Source organism: Helicoverpa zea, chromosome 12 (genome assembly GCF_022581195.2).
Source record: "Helicoverpa zea isolate HzStark_Cry1AcR chromosome 12, ilHelZeax1.1, whole genome shotgun sequence".
Taxonomy (NCBI): domain Eukaryota; kingdom Metazoa; phylum Arthropoda; class Insecta; order Lepidoptera; family Noctuidae; genus Helicoverpa; species Helicoverpa zea.
In genome coordinates this window covers 4,888,675-4,913,939 of record NC_061463.1, presented here as the reverse complement: position 1 = coordinate 4,913,939, position 25,265 = coordinate 4,888,675, and the positions used below count along the sequence as shown (strand labels likewise).

Below are 25,265 nucleotides of genomic sequence, written 5' to 3'. Positions count from 1 at the left end.
GCCTGATGATCGGCACGCGGTGTTGCGGCTTTTGCCGCGTGCAAAGCGACTGGTGTGTTTTGTTGGTTAGCAGCAAGAGGAGGACGCAATATCCTGCCCTCCAACACCGAAAACCTTGCGTTGAGACTGGCCATCTCCCGCTGCACTATACGAGTCAATGTCGACTCATCTGCCATTGATTGGGTTTGGGACTGCAGATCTGGTAAGCCTACCTCCCGTCTGAGGTGCTCGCGGCGGAAGGACACCATCTCCGCTTTGAGCTCCTCATGTTCCTTGCGCAGCTGGTCCATCTGCGCTGCCAATTTCGCATTCTGCATGCGCAGCAATGCTGTTTCTTCTGTGGTAGTGCGAGACAAAAGGACCTCGGCGCTTTCTAGTATCGAGGCCGCAGCCTCTTTGAGTGCCTTCTTGCACACACCATTGAGGCCCTTTGAGATTGAGCCAACCCGTTTTATGGCTGCAACTGCGTCAACCATTTTCTGATTTAAATTGGAGGCAGGTAGATCCTCGACTCCTGTAATCAGTTCAGAAGCGGTAGACGCTGACTCCATGAGTCGTGTGACTCTTGCTTCTGACACTTTCTTTGTCAGAGCTGCTATCTGCCGCTCATCCTCCATCTGTTTTTCGGCGGCTACTGCGGCCTTCTCGGCCGCCGCAGCCTCTCGCCGAGCTTGACCAATACCGACATACTTGCCGGTTGTAACTGGCCTGCCTCTCCTTTTAACTGGTTTGGCACCGGACCTATTGGCCGGCACCGTTACTTCACTCGGGGCCGAATCCGACCCTGAATCATCGCCTGTTCTCGGGCGCTTGCGCAGACGACTCGAGCTGACGCTAGCTACGCTCGCCATGCTGTATAGGCTGTCACTGTCGGAGTCCGACAATACGCCCACGCTCTCCACATGTACCAGTGGTACCTTTTCACCCACACTATCATCGTTTTTTGGTTTTGGTTTTAAAAATTTGTCCATTTAGATCCCACGAACATGAGAGCAAAGGATGTCCACCCCGGCAGTGGCCTCATACCGGGGCAAGCCTACATACTGTTGGGGGCGGCTGGCCCCAACAGGTGGGAGCGCTAACGACCGTGTCCCCCACGGCCATTCATCCCCTCGCCGCGCTCCCGAAACTTGGGATTAGGTGGTTTTTTATCTTAGAGGTGTCCTTCCTCTGGGCCGGGCGGTTAAGCCAAGCCCTCGGCGGCGGCATTCTACATGCCTCCATCTGCTGTCCGGCCATCCCGGCTCAGCAGACCCGCCGAACGGTTTGCTCTTCGTTGAACGAGGAGACAAACGAGCGCCGCTTCGGTGCGCCTGCACCTCTGCGGGTATGGCCGCATCCTTGCCAGGTCCACGAGCGTCGACTAGGCAGGAACGGCCCCTCCCTGGGTCCCTCTTCGTCTGGCCTCTCCCCTGAACCTTTCCGGCATGAGTGACTCTACCGGCAGAGCTCCAGGATCATAGAGGCACGCAAGCCCCACCACGACGACAACGTGGAGACACCCTCGGTGGGGACCATGTTCCTTCTTATGCCCTTTATGTACCAGGGCCGCGGTAACTCTTTCGAACAAACCCGTAGCCCCAGCGTATTAAAGAAGCTGCAGGAATATTTAAATAAATATTTACGTATTTATGTTTCATTCAGATTTTGGTTTAAGGCTGTTTTTTGCGTATCTCTATTCAAACGTAGTCGGTTCAATATCGTAATACAGGCATATTGTGACACTGATAAAGTACTATTACAAAACACTGAATGTATGTATGTGATCTATCATCTTCAACTGTTGTTTTATTTCACGAACAGTATTCTACGTAGTATTGTAGTCAGTTTCATTGGAATCCAAGCCGTGGTGATGTCATAGCCCTTTTTATAATAATTCTCAGCTTGTATGTATTCAATGGTAGATCAGTAGAGCACATGTTGTTTATGAGTACTGCTCAAATATCCGTATTTTTTGCTCGTCATTTTGTTTAAATTTTAACTAGGAGTATCGTCGCAGTTTACTAAGTTGAATTGTGTATGCAAAATAAAAAGAATACATTTTTAAATTTGATATGTTAATAAAGCTTTACCTAAGTGTGAGACTAGCTCTTGAGCTTTTATTTATGTAGGTATCTAATTATGATCCAATGACGTCGTATGCTAAGATGACTGTAATTTTATTACAATTTCAACCCAATAAAGTATTCAAAATAAAACACTTCTACATTTATCAGTAACACGATATTAGATAATCATGTAAGGAATTCCTGAAACTTTCATAAGGCCCTTTCCCACGATAAACCAAAGCTAATTGCAATAACTTGTGCGTAAATCGCTGTATCTATAGGTTTTCGTAACATTGGCTGTTAGATTGCGTCCGAATTCACTCATTGTGGGAACTTGAGCAATATTTGTATGAAGTTACTTAAAATTTCTTGCTTCAACCTTCGTTTGCAATCGGCTGTACGATAAAATGAAGATACAAAAAATTACAAGCCTCCTTGGCGATAAACCTTTGTGAGTGTTGTGAAAAAAGGCGAAAAAAATGTTTATGGTTGCTAATGATTTTTTGTGTCATTAAATTCTATTATGTAAATGAATTATACGATCTTTTGTTGTAATTATTTTTTGTTGTTTGGTTTGTTGGTTTATGCATCAATATTCATTGTTTATTAAGTTTATAGTTATGTTTTTTTTATTTGTAATATGTTGACTGATAATAGAATAGGTTACTTTGTTGAAGATTTTGATAGTCAACATCGGTGTTCTGAAAAAGGTTGCCAAATCTTCGGGAGGATTACAAATAACATTTTTCATACTTTTGATGCTATAAAGATTAACTGACACGGGGTTTAACCTTCGAAGCTTATCATCATAATTAAATTGTCTTCGCGATATTGACGTGCAGAAAATAATAACATAAAATTACTGATTAACTTTTTATACCGTTTCGACTCAACATCACTGTTTTTATAGTATCATCTTTGCACTTTTTATACATTGAGATCATTTATCATGTTAATAGGTACGTAAAATGTAGGTAAATAAGATAGAAAAAAACTTGTTTCGTGTCAAAGGGCGAATCATATTTCTTTATGATGGGCATTTAAGGAAGTTAAGTACGGTCTTATACCATAACAAACAATTATATACGCATTTGAATAATGTCGTGTTATTTTCAATTGAATTTACAAGCATTTGTTTGTTTATCTATTTTTAATCGCGAGTTATTTATGTAGTGTTTTATTTATAAATAAACTTGTTAGAACTGCTCCTATATTGTTATAAGTACAAATATTTAACGACACGTGTGGTTATTTAATTTGCAACGTGTAACATCACAAAATTTCTGAATCTCCAAACGATTTTTGATTCAACTGACCAAATTCAGAGAGAGAAAAATCATTAAAAGTTTTCTTTCTTCTTTCAGTTAGTGTGCACATGATGATTTGTTAATAAATATAAGCATATTTTTTAATGAAAATTAACAAAAATAACACATGAAAGTGTTTAAAGTTTTTTTCATTCTTCTCAAAGTATTTTTAGGTTATACACTTTATTAGGCTGTCTACATCTTAGGAGTGGTGTTATGAAAGTATGTGTGAAAAGATTAAAAGTAATAAGTTTTATATACTGAAAAGAGCTCCTATTACTTTTACTTTAAGGCATATATTTAAGAGAAGTGTTAAAATGTCTTGTTTCACGAAATCTGTTCTTGAGCAACAGCTGACAAGGTCAATCTTGTACAATATGTAATATAATGACTGACTGACATAAGATACATAATTATTTTTAGATTTTATACCTAATCGACTGTCTAATGCTGACTTGCACTTTCACTCGCGAAGTTTTTATCTTTCTGTTGTAAATTACTGAAAATTGGGACATTTCGCTTACGAAAGTTGTAACTAAAAATCTAGAATATGTGACGGTTGTTACTGAAGATTTATGAGTTACTAAACTCTAATGTTTCTATTGTTTTATAACGTAAAACTGCTAATATATCAAGATGTATTTATAATCAATTACATGGATTTAGAATTCTCTAAGGATGTCACAATTTTTTCATATTTCTAACAGCTCGGCAATTTGCAATCGAAATCATGGACATCTATACAGCCTCGGTTAATAAACCGATGTATGAAGGTTATATATGTCTAAATCAATACGTACTCTTGAAATCTGGATTCTGGAATTGCGATATTATAATTTTGTGAGCTTATTCCCAGAGAGATTTTTACTCAAACTTTCTCTCTAGGAAAGCTGTTAGTAGCTTTCTTAATTAAGTGAGTAATTAATAGTTATTGCCTTTAAACACCAAATTGTTTAACTATTCTATCTGCAACAACAAAGTAGTCAAAATAAGCTTATCAAACTTATAAATCAATTCCGATAAGAAATTACTTAATGAAATAAAAAACCATAACATTATTACATTTTATTTATAATAACATTCTCTAAGTAATTGCTTGTAAGAATTATAGCTGACATGCCCTTGAGGTGTGGCTGTCGTGGGTACATAGATAGCAATCGCCGTTGCCATGGTTACCACATATTGTTTGGGTAAGTGTGTAAGCAAGTTAGTATGTATTTCATGTTTAGCTAGCTTGTGAAAGCGTTGGATGTTCGAGAAAGATCTGGCGATGAATGGTAGCGTGTAAGTTTTAGTTTTTTATAAGCAAAATATTATGTTATCTCAATGCTGCTTATACATCTTGGGTACGAATCACAAGCTGAGAGTCCTGCATATTTTAGCGCATTAAGTGTGCCTAGGCCTTTCTAGTATCCTGCTGGGGCTGCGGGATTGTTTGTAATAGTTACCGCGGGGACTTAAGAAGGAACATGGTGGGATCTAGTCAGTAAGAGTCTGAAACTCAATCAAGCTGCAACCACAGCGGGAGGGCTCATTTGATGATTTAACAAAAGAAAAGGCCTTGTTTGCCTATTTCATAATTATATCACATTGTCTTGAAAATTCTCACGATTTCTGAAAAATGAAATCTGTAGACTATTTACTTCATGACTCATTGTTATCCTGACAAATCTAAAATGGAGCCTTAATTACGAATTCTCTTATGTACAACAATGTAAAAGATAGCTTTGTCATTGTAATTAAATCTATCTTAATAACAATAAGATTCCTAGCGTACGTCGCTATGCTTGCTTTCTTAGATAAGACAAGATTTATTTTTTATTGTTTGAAGGCTAAGTTACCAGAACGTGAAAGAAACGTTACAGTTTCATGAATAATAATTCTTTTGAATGATAGGCTTTGGTTTTATGACGTCAATGGGTAATACAAAAAATGGTACCTGTGTTACTGTTGGCTTTTATAACGGTTTCTACCTATAATAGGTGCGGGCAATGTTTTTTTAGAGTAGGTATACGCACATTACAAACTCTTAGTCGACTAACAGTTTGTTCGGGCTCATAAATAGTTTGGAAATGAACGGTAGTACGCACATAACAACGATCAGGTATGGCCGGTATCAGACCGACGAAAAACTTTGAATTCACGATTTTCTCAAAAAAATATTTACTTTCAACAATGCATCGGGCCAAAAGTAGCCCGACAGTTTAGTCTGCAGTATGCGGGTGCTCTTACCCTGATATAAATTATATCCGTAAGACTGCCTGTCTTTTGTTTGCTCACGTTTCATACTCAAAGATCCTATACCCATTTAAGTAAGTATCGCTCCCAATATCCTATCTTTATGTTGACTTGTTTACTGGAGATCGAATTTCGGCATTAATACAAGTAGACTTATACATAGATAGAATAATTGGGAGCAGCATTAAACAAACCTATCTATATGTAATTAGATACCAATCATAGGAGCTCTCAACAATCTTCAATTGGTTAATGGAATCGTAGGTATTCATTTGAATGTTGTTTTTTTGCTTGCATTAAAAAACTAATTACAATACTACAATCAGATGATACTAGTGATTAATTAAATGCATGCTTGACATGACAATTGTGTTGAAAATTAGAAAAAAATACAGTTACTCTGATAAAAACTTTAGACAGATGATCGACGTGTGTTTTTTACTGTTAAAGTGTAGTTATGTAAATTAATTGTCTGTTTGTATTGTTTTTTGTTGCATTTTGTAAAAGCTATACTTAATGTTTATGATAATGAAGAGCAAACAATGTGAATAAAATGTGTACCATGAGTATAAATGAAGACGTAGAGCGCATTATTAAAATATTGTACGAACAAATGTTCACCTCCCGCTCATCAATCACTTTTATATGTATTTTAAATAATATCATAATGTGTCAAGGTATCTGGAAATTAACGTTATCGTATATTTTTTTGACAAGAGATTATTTTTAAACATTACACGTACTAAAAATATTCGAGTACACATAGTTACACACATATTTTGTGAATTGCTAAGAAATACAGTATGACACGATGATTAATTACTGATGATAACATAATCATATCATAATCTTCAAAGCATTTGCTTGCGCAAGCATATTGTTTGAACATGCGTGAATGCATAGTTGCATTTATCAGTGAATGTAAATTTTTCTCATTCAATATTTTTTCCCATACTCGCGACTAACTGAATGCATACAAAAACCAAGCACAGTCATGCTTCAGCTTTCTTTTCTTTTCCTAGAAAATAGTTTTATGTTTACATCGTCTGATTCATTCTTCAAAGAGTTTCACCGTGGACCGTGATGATACCTCACGATCAAACTTGAATAAAGTACCTAACTAAGTTTAAAAAAATGTACATTTAAATAAGTGCGATTTTGCAAAATGTATCCACATAGTGTTAGGATCAGTTAGCTTTTTACTATTCTGATAAAGTCTGATTTCCGCTTCAGATTTTGGTAGGCACCTATAACTTTTTTCCACGCAAAGGAGTTCGGGGAAACCTGATACTTATCTAATCAATCGTGGTCCTATAATAGACATCGAGCATTTGCGTAGACACAGGTGCACTCCCTATTCCTTCACTCTCATAACCCGATGGGACGGCAATCCGACACGACCGGAAAGAGATCAACTCCTATGGTCCTAAATATATAGCATAGTAAATCAATGCCATTTTGATGGTATGAAACCATGGCGTAGGCACATAGGTAGGTACATCTTGTACCAGTTTAGCGTCTCGGTATGTGCAACCACAAACAATAATTTGTGGTAGTTTGATGACTTGCGTTACGTATTTGTTTGACCTCGGCAAATATGGTGAGATACCAATGCAGTTTTTGAGGCCCATACCTCACTTCAAACATTTAATTTGTAAGTTCTCTTCAGAGTCGTACTGTCAAGTAACTCCTGAGAGATTTTCAACTGATTTCTTTAGTTTATGATCATGAAACAGCCGCCCTGGTTGCGAATAGGCAAATGGAAGCTAGGAGAAAGGTTGATAATAGGTAGGTATAATATATAGGTATTCTTACCGGAATTTTGGTTGTGGAATTCTGGTAGGTGGTCATTTCAAAATATCTAAATTTATTAGTCATGTTTTTACACAGATGTATATAATTGCGCCTATAACAAAAAATATACTTACATACCTAATGAACATGTTCATATTGTGCTCGACGACCTTAGTTACAAAGATTTTATGAAACATCATTAGGACGTTGCACTGTTGCAACCTTGCTATAATTTAGGTCAAAAATGTATTATTCTACCTACAAACCTTTTAATAGAAAATAAACAAAAGCAAACCATTCTTAGAACTTAAATAGGTCCAAAAGCAATAACACATTGCTTGTCCTAATCTGTAACCTTATGCAAAAAAAAAGTTTTATTCTAAATTGGATTTTATAGCGACATAAACAAATTTTAAATTGCTATGCCATCCAAGCTTTCGTAGGATCGCCTTGGACCGGTCGAGATCACTGTGACAAGTGAAAGTATCAATTCATTGGCAATGATCCCGCTTACACTTCAAGATCACTATCATAAGAAAGTACCTACGGCTACGTACGGAATTGTCGCTTGAAAGTTGGCTTCCAACTTTAATCTTTGTTTTATTGCGAATTAAATGCTATAAATGTATTTTATTTATTATTTTAAATAGTTTATTAAATACTTTTTTGTGCTTTACAAACCAGATTCTTTATATCATTTATTATCTCCATGATTTTAATGTATAAAGCGTGTTTGACCTACTTATACCAGCCATTTATATCTTTTATATTTGGTTTCTATTAGCAACTTCTTTTTTTTAACGAACCTCACAATATGGAACTGCATTTACAATATTATAAAACATCAAGTTTAAAAGACAATAGTGGAAACGCGATAAAGATCACCATAAAATGGAAGCCATTAAAGTAAAATGTCAGAATACCTGTAGAAATTAGGAAGTAAAAGTTTCCGTAGTGAGATTTCGATAATAACAGCTGTGGGTTCATTGACCGCTCTTGACCGGTAAAAGTGAGAAACACGGTTTATTCACGTATCAAGTTTATTAATAGCTATAAACTTTATTGTTATGCCACCAGCCACCTAGGGCCTTATACCTAGTAAAATTATGACGCGTTTTTGCTGTCACAATGGAATATTTTTAAAAGCCTTTCCCAAAAATGAGGAGGTTCTCAATTCGGATATTTGTTGATTTAAGACTGATAGATTAGAATCGTCTTCATTTGTTATGTGTTCTGTTTTTAATATTATGCTTCACTGTAGTCTTTCTTCACAATCCTTCGTATAGGCAAATATGATTTATTGAGCGACCATTGTGATACTTATTAGCAAAATCCGTTCCGTACAAAAGGATTATAAATGTCTTGTGTCCCAATAGGAAATGCTGTATGGGTGGTATTACACATATTATTAACATAAATCTTCATCCAATGTTGATTTTTTAATTAAAGTTATTCTTGAATCATCTAGGTCCTAAGTGTCAATATTAAATGAACTCAAAGTTGCAAAAAATCGCAACAACATCTTTACTACGAATATTCAAGGAATAAAAGAAGTGTTAATTCCTCCAATTAAACCTTTAAATAAAACTCCCACGATAAGTTTCGACAATTTTTTTCAGCAAACAATCATTGAGGTTTTTCGCCTTTTTAACCAAATAACCTAACGTCTTTTATAAGAAACCTTAGTTCAACGAATTACTTTAAATAACGGACATTCCCTTGTTCTTTACTGATTTGAGACTTAGGGTCAATCCCCACTGAAAGAGCAGCGGCCGGCAGCGGCCGGCAGCGGCCGTAAATGCAAGTGATTGAGCGCGAGCGCGGCGGGCCGCGCGGCCCCGCGCCGCCGCCGTGCCGCGCTCTTACATTGTCCGTGCTCTTACGGCCGCTGCCGGCCGCTGCCGGCCGCTGCTCTTTCAGTGGGAATTGACCCTTATGAGCACTGAATTTTATATCATCTTAATACCTATAAAAGAGTCGGTATGCTGATGTATTGTCATATAGTTGCTAAGGTGTGAACCATTGATTTTCGAGGCCATGCGTATGAGAAAACAGTGTGTCGTTCGCAACTACTTTCACTAGTTGGGTGTTTTTTTTCTTTATATTCACGATCGAAGTTCGAGATTTTTTGCCAGTGTCTTAGGCCGCTGCCTCGAATTTTGCGGGCAGCGGGGCGGCAGCGGCGGCGGCGCGGGAGCGGCAGGTTCTTACGCGTATAATCAAATGGACCGGCCCTCGAATACAGCGGCGCGGGGAGCGGGCAACGAGCGGTGAGCTCCAGTCAAACGGTGACGGCCCGCGCCGCCGCCGCTGCCGCCCCGCTGCCCGCAAAATTCGAGGCAGCGGCCTTACTGTAGTCTTTGATCTTTTTCTAAATCTGGAATCCATGGGCAAATGGATCATTGACCTACAATTAAAATCTTCAATGACATGTAGAGTCCCAAAATTTTAAATTTAGAACAGCCGTAAACTTCAGAATTAAAACTAACCAATTATCTAATTAATAGGTAGGTACCTGTGTTAATACGTCGAATCAATAAAATATGTATATATATTTTTTTTATAAAATCGTTTTTATAAAATAAAAGTAAGTTTCAACCTTTATTTGAAATAGGTTAACACCCTTATGCTTGGCATTTTGAAAATAAATAAATAGGTAGGTACTGGCAGATTAAAAAAAATAAAAATATTTCAACCGTGCATTTATTGATTTTGTCCTTAACTGTTCTTTTATTTTCTGATCATGTTTAAACGTTTAAACAATATGCAATTTATAACATGTCTATTATGGATTTAAAAAATAAATAATCTGTTAATGGTTGCCTTATCGAGACTTTATGTTAATTCTAGGTCTCATTCATGTTTAATAAAAAAACATCCAAATAATCAAGATTTATTTTATAATTGTTTACAAAAACTCAAAGTATTAACTTGTTCATTACAATGGGTATGTTTTGTCGTAAATGTCATAATAAACTATGTTGGGATACTGATGTGAAAAGTGCTGTGTAGCTGTACATTTCAGTGCGGGCTAGCACTATAGACCTGTCAATATCAAAACAGTTTACAGTTAAAATACATGAATGTGACTGCATTCTATGTTATCTGTTCAGAACATTTTTTTGGATATCGGGGCTAACCTTTAGTCTAAGTAAATAAAATGTAAATACCTAGTACTTAGATATTTTTTTACAGATAGCATTCAACAACAAAAATAAACATTTTGGACATTAATTATGTAACTTCAAGAAATATTATCGCAACATATTTATTTACATGGTACATCGACATCGGATGTTCAAAAACGTGAACATTAATTTTCACTAAAATTGATTTGGAAAAATCTTTTAGTTTTTGATAGCTACTTTTTGTCCAGGTCAGAGCAGTAGTTCACACGGGATGCGAATGAAACCGCTGGCAGAAGCTAGTTTAAAATAAAATTTTAACAATAAAATATTATAAATATCTACGTTAAGAAATAGTCAATTGAATCAGAACAGTATGTCTATATTATTGTAATTTTTGTGGTACCAATTTATCCTGTTTCCCGCATCACAAACTGTTGATTCATTAATCCAGTACTTACGCACACTGGTACTTTTTATGACTGCACTGGCTATAAAAACATTCCGGAGAGTGCCAAGTGGGTCACATTAAGTGTTTGTGTAGAACTACATTTCGTAAATACGATGCTCTTTTGTTTACATTCTATATTTGCGTTGTAAACTTTTTGTTACTCTCAAAAATAATTGAAGCGGAGTTTAAAGAATACTAACTTATTCACATTTTGTGTGCAAACCTTTTTTGCCAAATTCAGAAAATAAGAGGCTCTCAATTCAGTTTGTTTAAGAAAATGAAAACATGGGTATAGTTAAACTAACAATACATTGAAGCAATGATCATTAGTTTGTTGCTTAGTTTATAATTGACATGTAGATGTTATCCGGGTTCATAAAATTAAACCGTGAGCTCGTACTAGAAGTAAGCTGTGTTATGGAATATACCATGTTTTTATGAGTTATCCAAAATTATACAAAGTTTTTGTACTTTAAGTTAAAAGGTTAACTTAAATAGAGACGGCAGTATCCTGATTATTTATTTCTAACTTCTGGCAGGTGTCAATATTTAAGGTCAAGCTTATACAAGGTGTTGATTTGCATTTGTGCCATAGTTCAGGAGGAGGACATACAATACGTAAATAATCGATTGGAATTACAGTAGATGGGAAATAGCTAATATGCACTGCTTTTTTTGTCATTGTAATGTCGTGACATTTCCGAAGTAATCCCATTTTATGAATGAAATTTATGAGTGATCGTTGCGTATGCTTTGTGTTTGCGTTTGTGTGAGGGTGCAGCACGGGTTTAATGCCAGTAACATACGCGCCAAGTTTAAATAAGGCTAGATGACATTTACGGAATTCCGAAAAAAAATTAAAGAAAAAAAATTACGTACCAATTTTTTTATTGATTTGGGTCGAGAATCATTAGCATAATTACCTCCTTGAATATGGCACGGATGCAAATCAACAGCTTGTATAATGTGTTTACAAAGATAGAAATAATATTACAAAATAAGTTTTTGTGTACATAAACCCTTAGATAAGGCATTGAACTTACTTTTTCTTACTTTGGTAGGATTACTCTAGAACAAATTAGCATTGTATTATTGTTATTGTTTCTTAACAAATAGTTTTAGTATTGCCTTTTTTCTATGAGTCCACTATTTTTATGATTTCACTATCGTAAAATTGAATGCATCCTATCTATCTTATTCTTTAAGATACGAACTAGAAAGTTAACTAAGTAAAGAAAATGAACAAAAAGATACATGATTTAGGAACATTTCTTAACCATGGAAGTTACGAAAAAAGACAAAGAAATTGATGGTTTACGTAGATGGTCACTTACCAACATTACTTTCACTAGTTTCTAAGAATAGGCGAGCCTACTTAAAGAAAGTATGTACCTGTACCTACTTACGTAGATCGTCATTTTCGGCGAAACCTCTTTACATCAAAATTACGATTAAGTACTAAAAAGAATAGTAAAAGAAAACAGTAAGTAGGTTTTATAATATTTTAACTACGCTAAATATAGATAATATACTACTAAAAAAGCAATTCAAATGTAAAGATAAACCTGTTACATTTATTTTAGATCTTTTATATTCTAAGACCATTTTATAGGTTCTTGTTTTATTCTTAGTAAAGCCATAAACGTCAGTCAAACATAAGTTATGATGGCGTCCATCGTAATAAACAATTATTGTTTTTGTAAAATCTATTTGTACGTACAACTCAATATTAATTACTTACTAGCTTCTACCAGCGGCTTCACCTGCGACCCGTGGGAACCTCTGCACGACCCCGGATAAAAAGAAGCCTAAAACCTTCCCCGATAAATGGGCTATGTAAAACTGAAAGAATTTTTCTAATCGGACCATCGGTCTTGAGATTAGCGTATTTAAGCAAACAAACAAACAAACTCTTCAGCTTTATAATATTAGTATAGATTCTAGTCTTCTAGAATCAAGTGTGATGATGTTTAATGACATACCTACCTACATTAAGTATGGCGTAAATTATATATTCAGTGCATTGAACGACAATGAACTTCTTTTATGAGGAAGTACTCCTTGCTGACATTTTCCTCGATCGAAGTATACGCCTAGATCCGGCATTGTTTTTTCATTCGATTTTTACTACAGTGAACATTCTTCATTTAAAAGGGGATGCGAGTGATTTATTCTTTTGTTTATGAATTAAACGTTTATTTGTTTACGAGAGAATGAATTATTCCTGAACGATACTATGGAAGGAAATCTTTCACAAGCTGAAAAATTAGTCTTCTGTGTTCCGTATTAGATGCTTGTCTTAAAAACTTTCTCCTAAAATAACGATGTTTTTTTTATTGTTTCAGCTTAACCAAGATGGATTTGGAGTTTCGGAATTTAACATACACCGTCCAAAACCGGTTTCCTAAGGGTAAGTTATAAGTAAAAGCATCAGTTCAATAGTTTATTTCATTGCCATTGCTATCCTTACTCTGGTTTGAGTACAATATGTTATATAAAAAGAATAATAGGTATGTTACGTAGAGATTTTTGAGATACCTACAATATCTTTGTAGGCAGTTCACAATCCCGTTAAGTTGACAAAGTTTGAAAGAGAAAAAAAACGACAACGCCATTAAAAAACAAATGACTAGTACTATATAGTAGTAGTAGCGATACTAGACTAGAAAGTCTTTACTATAGTCACGTTTCGGCTATTCTTAAGACATTGTTATTGTATGTTCAGCCGATAATGAAGACTTTATAACGGTAAAGTCTTTAAGACCAAAAAGTAGGTTAAAGGCAACGCAGAAACGACTTTTGGGTATGGTGAGTCTACGAGATTGTTCGAAAGAGTTACCGCGGCATGAAGGGCGCAAATGAAGGGCTCAAGAAGGAACATGGTGGGGTTTAGTCAGTAAGAGTCTGCTCTCACCATACTCCTTCACACTGCACCCACAGCGGGACTGGTCATTTGATGATGATTTCGCACCAAAAAAAGGTATCAGAAGTTGGCGGAGACGAGGGAGCGGTATGGAACATATGGCGTACTTTGGGCGTACTTGTGCTCGGAATTTAGTTACGGACCGCCAATAAGTTTGGCAAGAACTGTACTACACAGTCGTGCTTGAGAGGCTAGTGCTTTAACCAACTAATTATGCTACCATACACAGTCGCATGCGTGGTCTATTACGCTCTTTTATTGTAGAAACATTGTTTTTCTCTAGTTATCAAACGCACGTGTTTGGTACTTCACCAGACGGCTGTCACACTGACCTTAAAGAGGGAATGATAACCTAATTAGTGAACCTTCGTCACATTTCTTATTAATTGGGGGCTTTAGAGTTATTTACAAATTCAATGGTTGCGTCGGATGCCATGTGATAGTTTGTAGCTGTTTCGTGTGGTGACACCCTCGTTCTAAGGGAATTCTCATAGTGTAATAAATAAAGTATACTATAGAACTACCTGTAGTACTTGGATAACGTTTCGCCTATGTTAGTCAGGGATAACGTAGCACACTGTACAATTTATGCTTTCGGTCCAGTAGTTTTTAGATTTGTTTCACTGCGGCTGTAGTTGATACTTTTTTAAATTATTATACAACGAATTTTCTGGCTAGACTTAGTGTCTAACTAGATGGTAGCAGTTTATATCATTAACCCCATATTAACAAGACTTTTATTGTATTTATGATATAACGTAATTATTTAACTGCAGTAAGACAATAGTGGTATAAAATAAAAGGTTAAGTAAGTTTACTGTATAATGACTGCAATTTATTTAATTTTGTATGCATGTGCTGTTACTAGATACATATGAACGGAACTAGAAACTGTGACTAAAATAAATTCGGCAAACTGTAATAAAAAAAAAAAAACCTTTTTTCAAAACAGATTGATAAGGTACCTTTAGTTTAGTCAACATTCATATTCTTCAGACTAGGTAAGTCCATGGATACAGTAAGTTACAGTTCGAATAAAAACACGTATTCTATGAATTAAACATATGTTCGTGATATGCCAGCAATAAATCAAGAGTACACTCATCATATGCAAATACATTACAAACACTATGCCTCTATACCTATATACCTACTGAAGAATGCATCTTTATTGAATCACTAGGCATCATTAGAATCGTAGCACCATTATTACCTATATACTTTATGTATTTTATCGGTGAGTAATAAGGATGTGTTTCTCATAGAAACCCATACTAATATAATAAAAGCGTGAGTCTGTCTGACCGGCTTTCAGGGAAAAATTACTAAACCGATAAGTATAACTTAGGCACACAGGTACAGAGTGCTTTTTATCCGGGAGCGGGTCGGGTAGTACATCTCTCATACATATATTTAAGTATGTTGTTGTGGCCGTCTATCAGAGTGGTGTTAAAGTTTGATCGTTAATTATAAAAAGCGCGATGTCTTATCCTGAAGCAATTTTTCCGAAATACATTAAAGAAAAGCCTGGTAAGTTCTCTCCTATCATCAATTTAGATGAAGTTTGTTATAAAGAAATAGTTTCCAGTGCTCATTATAAGACAAAAGAAAGGTAGAACTCGAAAGAACTACTTATAGATAAGCTTGACGGTTCATTACGTATTAAATAATCCTTTGTTGATATCATTATTTAAATTTTATATCCATTTTATTATTTTAAGTGCGAGCATCTACTTACCTATATTGTTCTGACGTGTGAAGCAACCCATTATTATATTATATTTATTTTTATTACATAAAGCACTCTTTAAGTACTACTATGATTATCGCATAATTAAAGGGCAATGGAAAATAAATAAATACTAAAATATAAAAGGTATCCCGCGACCAATTCCAAACATTCGAAACTTTGTATACTTCTTATTGTTTCAAAAAATATTCAAATTGTAGAACCATATAGTATCGAATAACTAGTGTCTTTTCTACATTCGGAAATTAATTAATCAAATACGAACAGTGTAGAATCGAAATGCTATCACAGGAAACGAAATATGTGTCGTTGCGTTAATAGAATGAAAGTTCACTATGATTCAATTATTAATTTGCATTTAAACAATTGGGTACATCCGACAGTGATTCATTGTTCTATTCCATAGTATGTAGTTGTTCTAAGTAGGGAATGTACTTATCTATTTAGTGCTTTTGAAGACTTCATAATGTTAATGATACTAAGAGAGACGTTACAACAACTATAGTCTGCACGGTGTGTTGCACCATTTATCTATGACGATAACTGAAGCATTTTCAGTTTTTGGCCAATGGACGGCAGTTTGACGGCTGGTCATGAATTTTATTGGTTATCGTTAAAATTAAGTGGTGCAACTCACAGTCTACTTCAACTAGCTTTTAGCATTATTTAAATCGCTATGTAAATTATGAAACATTATACAAACATTACATATCCTTTAAGGGACCTCTAGACTGAGTTACAAATCAAACTATCTTAACACTTCTATCAATCTTGTGGAACAAGCTACCATTTATTAGCACTCGTCTCGCTGACCTAGCTGTCGTTGATAAATATCGCCTTAGCACGGTGATTTATTTAATGCTTGCAATTATTGTTGTATAATGCACTTAGAGAATTAAACCAACAGGAGACACCATTGCATTGACATGAATTTTCTTTTCCGAGGCGCCAGATAGTCACTGTACCATAACCTCCATATTTTTATGTGCATCAAGTTTAAGCTCTTGTTGTAGAAACAGAACTTATTTATTTGGCAATAATGTAGGCAACAGATGAACACATATGGTGTTAGTTAGGTTGTGGAGTCCCAATACAAATTGTGCCGTGCAAAATTATTGAACGCTGTGATTGCAAATACATGAGTCAGCTATCACTAATAACCTTTCTTTTTAATTATTTTTGTGCTACTTATGAGGACCTGCCATGTCCAGTTGGTTAAGTGTTCTAAGATAAAACGATCTCCTTCACATTATGACGTAACGTTTTCAATCAGGAGCCGTAATGCGTGTCATAATAAGGTCTAACCAATAGGTTATCGGTTCGTAAGGGTATCCTTAACCTTGTTCCTCTGTTGATTGATTTCTACTGCATTTATGAAGTAATTAGCGCTCGTAATAGGCATGATGACAAATTTTTAAATTCCTTTGTATGATGTAGGTATACGTCTATTTTATATGAAAAATTATTAATTTTAAGAAAATGCGAAGTTTTTTTATCAAATAATTGCATTTTTCTCTATCCACTTTGAATCCGGCGCGAAAACGCTTGTCAGTGTCATGTCGTCACTTGTGACGTCACGACTGAAATTACAAGACGCAAGTAAACAACGCTCGTGCAATAATTAAGTTTTTTGTGTTATTAAATATGAATTCGAAAGTGCATAGGTGTTGTGGGGTCCCCCAGTGTAAGAACACATCCAAAACAACTCCTGGTAAGTTATTTGTGTACGTTCCTCACAATAAAAAAATACGAAACAAGTGGCTTAAACTTGCAAGGCGAGATTCAAAAGCAATATTGCCCAGGGTACAACTTTATTTTTGTGAAGATCACTTTGATGTAAGTTATTACATAGTTCTCTAGATTCTAACATAGAAGTTTTTTTAATTAAACTAATACACTTACATGGAAGTTTTTTTTTATTAAACTAGTATACTTACATGGAAGTTTTAACATTTCTAAATTCAGCTGAACAAAAATCTTTATTTGATGCCAAAAACTCTCCCAGCATTATGATATCAATTCTAGGCAAATTAGCGCTGTTTGCCTTGATAAATCCGGGCTCCATAACTCGTGTTATACACAATTAATTAATTAAAAACAAAGATCGCAGTGGAAGTTCACAATAACGAAATGTGACGTTCGCGCGCTTTCGCGCGAGTTGTTTTGAGAAATGACGTCACGAGCTCTGATTGGTGTTCAAGATATCATGGCGGATTGCCTTATTTCGTAATTTTATTTTATAAAAATACATATTAATCACATTATTAATAAAGAAAACAATGCGCGTTTTATATTCCAAGCTTCAAGTTTAATTTAATAAATATATTATTTTAATGATTTTTGATTACTGTCATCATGCCTATTGCATATTAAGATAAACAATGTATTTATGAAGGGACATTACATTATATTGACAAACATCTTGGGCCGATTATCTCCAGTAAGTTAACCTTCCGATTAAGGAGAACAGCTGTTTATTATAAATCAAGAACTTCAAACGCTTTTTGTTGTTAAAACGATCATTAGATTGAGGAATCCAGATAGGCAGTCGTTCCATGTAAAACACTGGTACTCAGCTGCATCTGGTTAGACTGAAAGCCGACCCCATCATTATTGGGAAAAGACTCGGGAGAACATGACGGATTACAAAAGCTATTATTCTACAAAACAGAACTATTCATATTGCACTTAGGGTGGGTTGTACTATTTAACTAAGTATAAATTAACGACAGCCAAACCATAGTTCGCAGTGAAATTACCACCAATTGGTTAAATCGGCGATTTGACGGCTGATTATAGCACAGTTATTGTTATAGTGATATGGTGCAACCAACCCTTTGTATTGTTCAATTTGCCTGAGGAGTTTCGTGACTCTTGAAGGTAAAATACAGCATGATTGATAGACTAGTCAGCCGAGACACTAACACCGCCTTTAGGGGACGTTCCTAATGATGAGATGAGATAGACAGCTGTCACAACAGATGTTCTCTTATATGATAATGTTTTGTGAAAAAAGTGACTGCCTTGACGTTCAGTAGGTTATGGGTATTATGTCGAGCTTAATGATTATGGGTTACCTACATTGATATTCTAAAGCTGAAGAGTTTGTCTGTTTGTTTGCTTGAATCTCAGAAACTACTAGTACGATGAGAAAATAAATTTTTTCAGGGCTAGGTTCCTAGGCCCATTTGTCGAGCTTTGGTCAACTTTTTATTCAAGTACGAGGAGTTCTCACGAGGCAAAGTGCTGGTTCAAGCATATCAAAAAGGTAACAAACTATGTAACGTAATAGTCTAACAATATAAATAAAAGTTAATCTTTTTTTGAAGTCATAAAATGAATTGTAAAATTATTTTTAAAGCAATAAAACATCGCTAGAAAACATAGTTAATAGAAATACCTAATCTAAAGCATGAAAACAACACTGCGATCGTATAGAAGTGAATGCATTGACATTGGCCTTGAACTGACCGGCCAATGTTACGCGTGCGCTACTTGTGTGCGAGTGCCTATGCACTTCTGACGTTTTGCTTTCTATTATAGTCAACTGCAGTAATGGAAACTTTTTTTCCTCTATTGATTGACCTGATGGGTCAGTCTATTACAGGCAACATGCATGTTTTTACGCGACAAATACATATGTTACATCTGCGATGGAAACTTGAAGCCCTGGTAAATCTGAAGATGCTATCTTTATTTGGTCTTTATGGTTTCAGAACCTTTCATGTCATGTCAAAATGTACCCATCTTTATTGATTTATCGAAGAAAATAATTAAAACACTAATGCTTAAGTTCACCGGCAATATAAACGTCTATTTTGTCTTTAAACAACTGTTTAGGTATTTTTAAAAATGAACGTGAAAATTCATACTTATCGTTGTATGTTGTCATTGAAGTTAGTGCAGTACCTATTCAGAACCTTTCTTTTCGTGTTAAAGTATCATCTCCCCTTTACCGTGTGTTACTTACCTACATACTCCATTTCCTTTAGCACGTCAATTTAAATATTCATCAATTCATCATAAATATGACGCTCGTCATTTATTTCCCTGTCTGAATGACAATAGCTTCCCTTACCGTTCGAAAATCGCAGAAATGACCAATAACAGCTCGTTACAATGCTGGGCACGAAACAATGGAAGGTCGAAATACATTAACATATGTATCGATGGTTAGTGAACACTGGGTTTTACTGTTAGTCATCATATTGAAAGTGTAAGGCCCATAGCACACGGCGTTTTTTAAATGCGCTGATAACGCGCGTTTCAGGAACGCGCTTCTTCGGCGCTGTAAACGCTAATTGTTGCGTTTGCATTGATAATAGAAACGCGCGCATGAAGCGCGTATACGCGCATTTGAAGCGGTACAAACGCGCGTACAAAGGAGCGGAGTAGGGCAGAGGGGGTGGGGGTCCACCACTGCGCCCGCGCCTCAGTTGCAATAATGGTTTATTGTGTGCTGCGCGTGTATCTCGTTTAAAATGGAACCCTTCGACACCGACCGCTTTATAACAGAAATAAACAATCGTCCAGCTACATGGAATTCACTACTGCCCGAATATTCAAACAAAGTGTTAAAAAGAAATGCTTGGGATGAATTGTGCCAAATTTTTTATAACAATTTTAATGAAAAAACCAGTAAGGAAAAAAACCTGGCAGGTAAGATTTCTTATATTTATTTAAAAATAATTTATTATAGTTTATAGTGCGACGGTACATAGAACAGTAAAACAGTAGAACATGTAATTAGGTAGGTACCAGTGGCGTAGCCTCCATACAACACGATTCCCATCGGCTTCCCTTGGCAGATTCTAATAGGTATATGTATTTTTTTTATATTTACAACAATAGCTTCACTGAGCCCTAGTCTTACAAAAATCTATTCGACTAATCTACGTAATTATCGCAAACAATATAATTACATTACACCAGGGTGACCATTTGTGGCAGGTTCCTGCCATTTTGTACAGATTAATTAATGACAAAAAAAACCAGGCAGTTGGCAGAATTTATTTAATTAATTTAATGAGAGTATAAGTAAATTAATTATATAAATTATTAATCTATGCCAGGCTTTTTTTGTCCTTAATTAATCTGTCAAAATGGCAGGAACCTGCCACAAACGGTCACCTTGCATTACACGCTTTCACAAAATATTCTTCAATAAGCTGAATACAAAATACGCAATGTATTTGAATCGCGCAAACGCACACGTATATTATTTTACGCGTGCCGATTTTACTCGCTCATATTTATGGGAATTCAAATGTTTGAAATGTATGCGATTCACGCATACATACACATTACTACCACATGCAAACACTGTCGATAATATGAGCCGGGTAAAGCCGATCTGTGATAGCTTACAATCTTTATTATAAGAATATTATTTCGTTTCATTTGTCCGTTGCAATATAATGTTGTAAGTTAAATTTGACCCACTTGTCGGTTTCCAATTAAGCTGAAATTTTGCATAAATGTGTAAATCGCATGACAGTGGAATATTATGATGATGTATGACGTAGAACTGATCTGATGATAGAGGTGGAAGGTGGCCATAGGAACTCAGTAATAAAGCGATGTACTTCCATCGAGTTTGGACTCGTTTCATTTGTCTTGATGAGTATTTTGTATTCAGACAGTTTCCAAGGTCTCATGATGGAGCTGGAGGGTGGCCATGGGATCTCTGTAATAAAGCAACGTAATTCCGTCGAGTTTGGGCTCGTTTCATTTGTCTTGATGAGTACTTTGTCTTCAGACAGTTTCCAGGGTCTGACGATGGAGCTGGAAGTCGGCTATAGGATCTTCGTAATAAAACAAAGTAATTCCATCAAGTTTGGGCTCGTTTGATTCGTCTTGATGAGAACTTTTATGTAAGTAATTTAATGACGTCTTGTTTATTGACGCGGTAAACTTTTTTTTGTGCTGGCTTTACTTTTCTTTTTTTTCACCCTACGCTACTGGTAGGTACCCTAAATTTTAGAATCTTGCCATGGTACTGCACCTTCATCACTAATAAAATAATCAGCGTACATATTTCGTATCATAGTTCCGCTTAATTGTCCCTGTGACCGTCTTGCACCAATCGAAATCAAACTTGCATCTTCAGGAGGATCTTCTAAACCAACTATACTCAAAGAATTATGAAAATTATAACCGTCACGTTCACGTATGAAATTATGCAGTACACAACAGGCTTTCACAATAGCCACACTGAAGTCCACGCTAACGTTCAGTGGCCGATTAAAGATTTTAAATTTGTTGCTTAATATACCAAATGTACATTCAATGTATCGTCTGGCACGTGTCAAGCGGTAATTATATATTCTTTTCTCTCGTGGCAAGATTTTTCCAGCGTAAGGTCTCTGTAAATGTTGAGATAATGCAAAGCCTTCATCTCCAACAAACGTAAATGGTATTGGCACTCCATTATTAGATATTGGTCTCGCATTTGGTATATTATAATTTCCTTGCCTTATCTTTTTGGTCCATTCACTACATTCATTTATTGTTGAGTCTGCAGCCTTTCCATAGCATCCGACATCTATATCGATAAATCTGTAATTTGCGTCACATATTGCAAGCAATACGATGGAAAAATATTTTTTATAATTAAAATACTCTGATCCACTATGTTGAGGTTTTATAACTCTGATATGTTTCCCATCGATAGCCCCAAGTAGATTGGGAAAATTTGCGTATTTCATAAATCCTTCAGCAGTTTTTAGATGTGATTCCTCGGTTGGTTCTGGCATACAGATGTTTTTTAATTTATCCCATATTATTTTCACTGTTTCACGGACTATGATGCCTGCCGTCGTTTGTCCACACTTAAAGTCATAGTGAATATCTGAGAAATAGCAACCCGTAGCTAAATACCTGAAAAGAATAACATTTTTAAAGCTTCTCTTGTTATCGTAAATTTTACATATTTAATTAAAATTAACCTACAACTACTTATTTCAAATGAATTAAAATTAACCTAATAAATAACTAAACTATTTACATTATTATTGTTTTCAGTCATTGAACTTCAAAGAAAATGGAAGAGCATTAAGGACGCTTATAAAAGAGACAAGGCGAAGAACAATAACTGTTCCAGTGGATCTGGAGCTAAACCTAGAAGACCCTACATATATTCCAATTTGCTAACTTTTTTAGACCCGCTTTACGAAATAAGATCTCCAAGTCAAAATGATGATGCAGCACTGGGGAATAACCAAGACTGTGATTTTCAAAAACCACATTCACCAAAGAAGTCTAAAAAGACTCCAAAACATGAAGACCCACAAGACAAATTGTATGAAGCACTGACAGCAAATCTCAAACAGTCTAAGGAAGCGAATAATACAATTTTATCTGAAAATCCCGACATACTGTTCTTAATTTCGTTAGCTAAAGATTTTTCTGCTATCAAAGAGGAATTTAAGTTAGAGGCCAAAGCTGATATGATAAATTTAATTCGTAAATATAAAAATATGGGACACTCATCGAGAATATTGAATGAAAATAGATACCAAGGTGCATTTCAATATGAACATCAGTATGGATACCAGTCTGGATATCAGTCTGAATCTGGATATCAGTCTGAATTTCAACCACAATATCCAAGTAATCAATCAGCGCCAAGAAACGAATCTGTCAGTTCACTTCAAAATTTAGATAGCAATGAATCGGTTACAAATGACTCCGATATCATATCTGACATGTATGATGATATTGAATAAATCTTTTTCTCTTATTCATAATCTAAGTGCACTTATAACATTTTACGATTGATTTAAAAATGTAACAGAACAATAAATAAATAAATAAATACTAGTTGTTTTCTTACCTCAATGTGATGAGCAAACGTTCTTCTGCCGATATACATGATCTCATTGCTGTATTTTGACGAGTTAACTCAGGTTTTAGAATCAAAAGAAGTTCTTGGAATGACGAATATGACATTCGATAACAATTATAAAATTTCTTCCATCTTCTATGTATTACCAATTTTTTAAAAGTTGTATGATAATGACCACTCAATCTTTTTTCACTCGTAAATGGATCTATCCAATAAATTCGCTTTTTTTTACGTTTTTTACTTTTTAAAAGAAGTACTAAAGCCAAAGTAAGCAGTGTTGTCTCAACCGACGCCATTGTACAACTGAAGAAGAGGAGTCTCTGATCAAAACGCAAAAGGTACGAGCGACTACAGCGCGTCTTACCGCTGTACCTGCGCGTATACGCGCAGAAGAGGCAGGTTTTATAATCGCCCCGTGTGCTTAAGTTACAAGGTTGCGATCCAATCTCGTTTGAATCGTGTATACGCGCGTTCTCTGCGCGTCGTCAGCGCGTTTAAAAAACGCCGTGTGCTATGGGCCTAAGGGTCTGTCATGGGTAAGACCACCATCAGTCTATGGTTCTGCGAATTTGGAATAGGTATATTAAATGTGATAGGAATGTACATTTTTATTGGGGTTCCGTCAGAAATCAAATTGCTCTGTGAATACTCTGAATATTTGAAATGCAAAATGATAAACAAAACAATAAATCAAAGCTTAGATTTGAAAATCGAAAATCTAGAAAAACAAGAAGTCTTTATTGATATTAAATAACCTGTCATCAGTTATTATAATTCAAAGGCGACGTGCGCTAAATACTTAAATTATAGCAATTTTTTGTTATTAATTTCATATAAACTGTTCAAAAAAAACACGATAACTTATTACATTGGAAACAAATCTATTCTAAATGTAAATTATAATATGGAAATTATTAATTACTGAATAAATTAATTCAAACCGCAGTTTTTTCTGCACTTATCGAAGTTTTTTGTACCGCAAGCATTACATAAAGCGCGTATTTACAATGAGGACAACTACCTCATAATTCAATACACGAACCATTTACCCAGACGCCGGAAGAACATCCGCGGTACAACGTAAACCGGTTATGTATGGGAATTTTACAAAACAATATGGATGCTAATTACTTAGCATAAATATGGCAATGGATTTCACTTTTAAGGCCGCTTTTTAAAGCTACTTATTTGAATTTCTCTTCGGGTCGTCGATCGACCGTGTCGTCTGCATGTTTCCGAAAGAGCGTCTTGTCCAAAGACAGTTATCATCAAACTAGCTTTTCTGCCAGCGGTTTCACGCCATTTTTTCGGTTTCACCCGCATCCCGTGGGAACTACTTCCCGTACCGGGATAAAAAGTCTATAGCCTTCCTCGATTAATGGGCTATCTAACACTGAAAGAAATTTTCAAATCGGACCAGTAGTTCCTGAGATTAGCGCGTTCAAACAAACAAAAAAACAAACAAACTCTTCAGCTTTATAATATTAGTATAGATTAGTGGTCTAGTAATTAATTTAGTTGATATTTCTAGTTCTACCTTTTCAACAGTAGATCCTAAAGGGAAGATATAATGTATCCAAAACTGCGTACATTGTTGATTTAGCATGAAATCGGCAAAGCCTTTATGGTAACACCCACGAATAAAAACGTTCCTACGTACCTATAAAGGTTTTATTTTCTTGCCATTGTCTCTCTAGCAGCTCAAGCACATACGATTAATTAAAATAAAAGGAAAATTTGTAAATAGTAATGAGTCGCCGATACCTAAGTCATCAATCAGATG

The 25,265-nt window shown here is 35.6% G+C and overlaps 3 protein-coding genes across 4 annotated transcripts in view; 2 read left to right on the top strand and 1 right to left on the bottom strand.

Annotated features, from left to right (window-relative positions):
* The window catches only part of LOC124634832 (ATP-binding cassette sub-family G member 1), a 60,917-nt gene that overhangs the window by 17,230 nt on the left and 18,422 nt on the right, over positions 1 to 25,265 (top strand). Inside the window, exon 2 of the mRNA XM_047170481.1 lies at positions 13,309 to 13,373. Within this exon, the coding sequence (XP_047026437.1) occupies positions 13,319 to 13,373 (55 nt within the window). The 5' untranslated portion in view covers positions 13,309 to 13,318. The remainder of the gene's footprint in view (positions 1 to 13,308; positions 13,374 to 25,265) is intronic.
* Positions 19,869 to 23,454, top strand: LOC124634837. Of its 2 annotated transcripts, none has more exons than XM_047170485.1 (2): positions 19,869 to 20,295; positions 22,660 to 23,454. In XM_047170485.1, the coding sequence occupies exons 1-2, from the start codon at positions 20,118 to 20,120 to the stop codon at positions 23,361 to 23,363; spliced, it is 882 nt and encodes a 293-aa protein (XP_047026441.1). In that variant the 5' UTR covers positions 19,869 to 20,117; the 3' UTR covers positions 23,364 to 23,454. The 2 variants fall into 2 exon arrangements, 1 of the variants encoding a protein (XP_047026441.1); XR_006984935.1 differs by lacking the exon at positions 19,869 to 20,295 and adding an exon at positions 20,704 to 21,509.
* LOC124634836 (protein ALP1-like) lies at positions 21,537 to 24,000 on the bottom strand. Its single transcript, XM_047170484.1, has 2 exons — positions 23,471 to 24,000; positions 21,537 to 22,515 (listed from the first exon to the last, which is right to left on the bottom strand). The coding sequence occupies exons 1-2, from the start codon at positions 23,776 to 23,778 to the stop codon at positions 21,609 to 21,611; spliced, it is 1,215 nt and encodes a 404-aa protein (XP_047026440.1). The 5' UTR covers positions 23,779 to 24,000; the 3' UTR covers positions 21,537 to 21,608.

Excerpts from the sequence above, each read along its gene's own strand:
- LOC124634837 (XM_047170485.1), top strand. The coding sequence starts at position 20,118 with ATGGAACCCTTCGACACCGACCGCTTTATAACAGAAATAAACAATCGT. Across the intron at positions 20,296-22,659 it reads TAAGGAAAAAAACCTGGCAG|TCATTGAACTTCAAAGAAAA; the intron begins GTAAGATTTCTT and ends TATTGTTTTCAG.
- LOC124634836 (XM_047170484.1), bottom strand. The coding sequence starts at position 23,778 with ATGGCGTCGGTTGAGACAACACTGCTTACTTTGGCTTTAGTACTTCTT. Across the intron at positions 22,516-23,470 it reads CGTTTGCTCATCACATTGAG|GTATTTAGCTACGGGTTGCT; the intron begins GTAAGAAAACAA and ends TATTCTTTTCAG.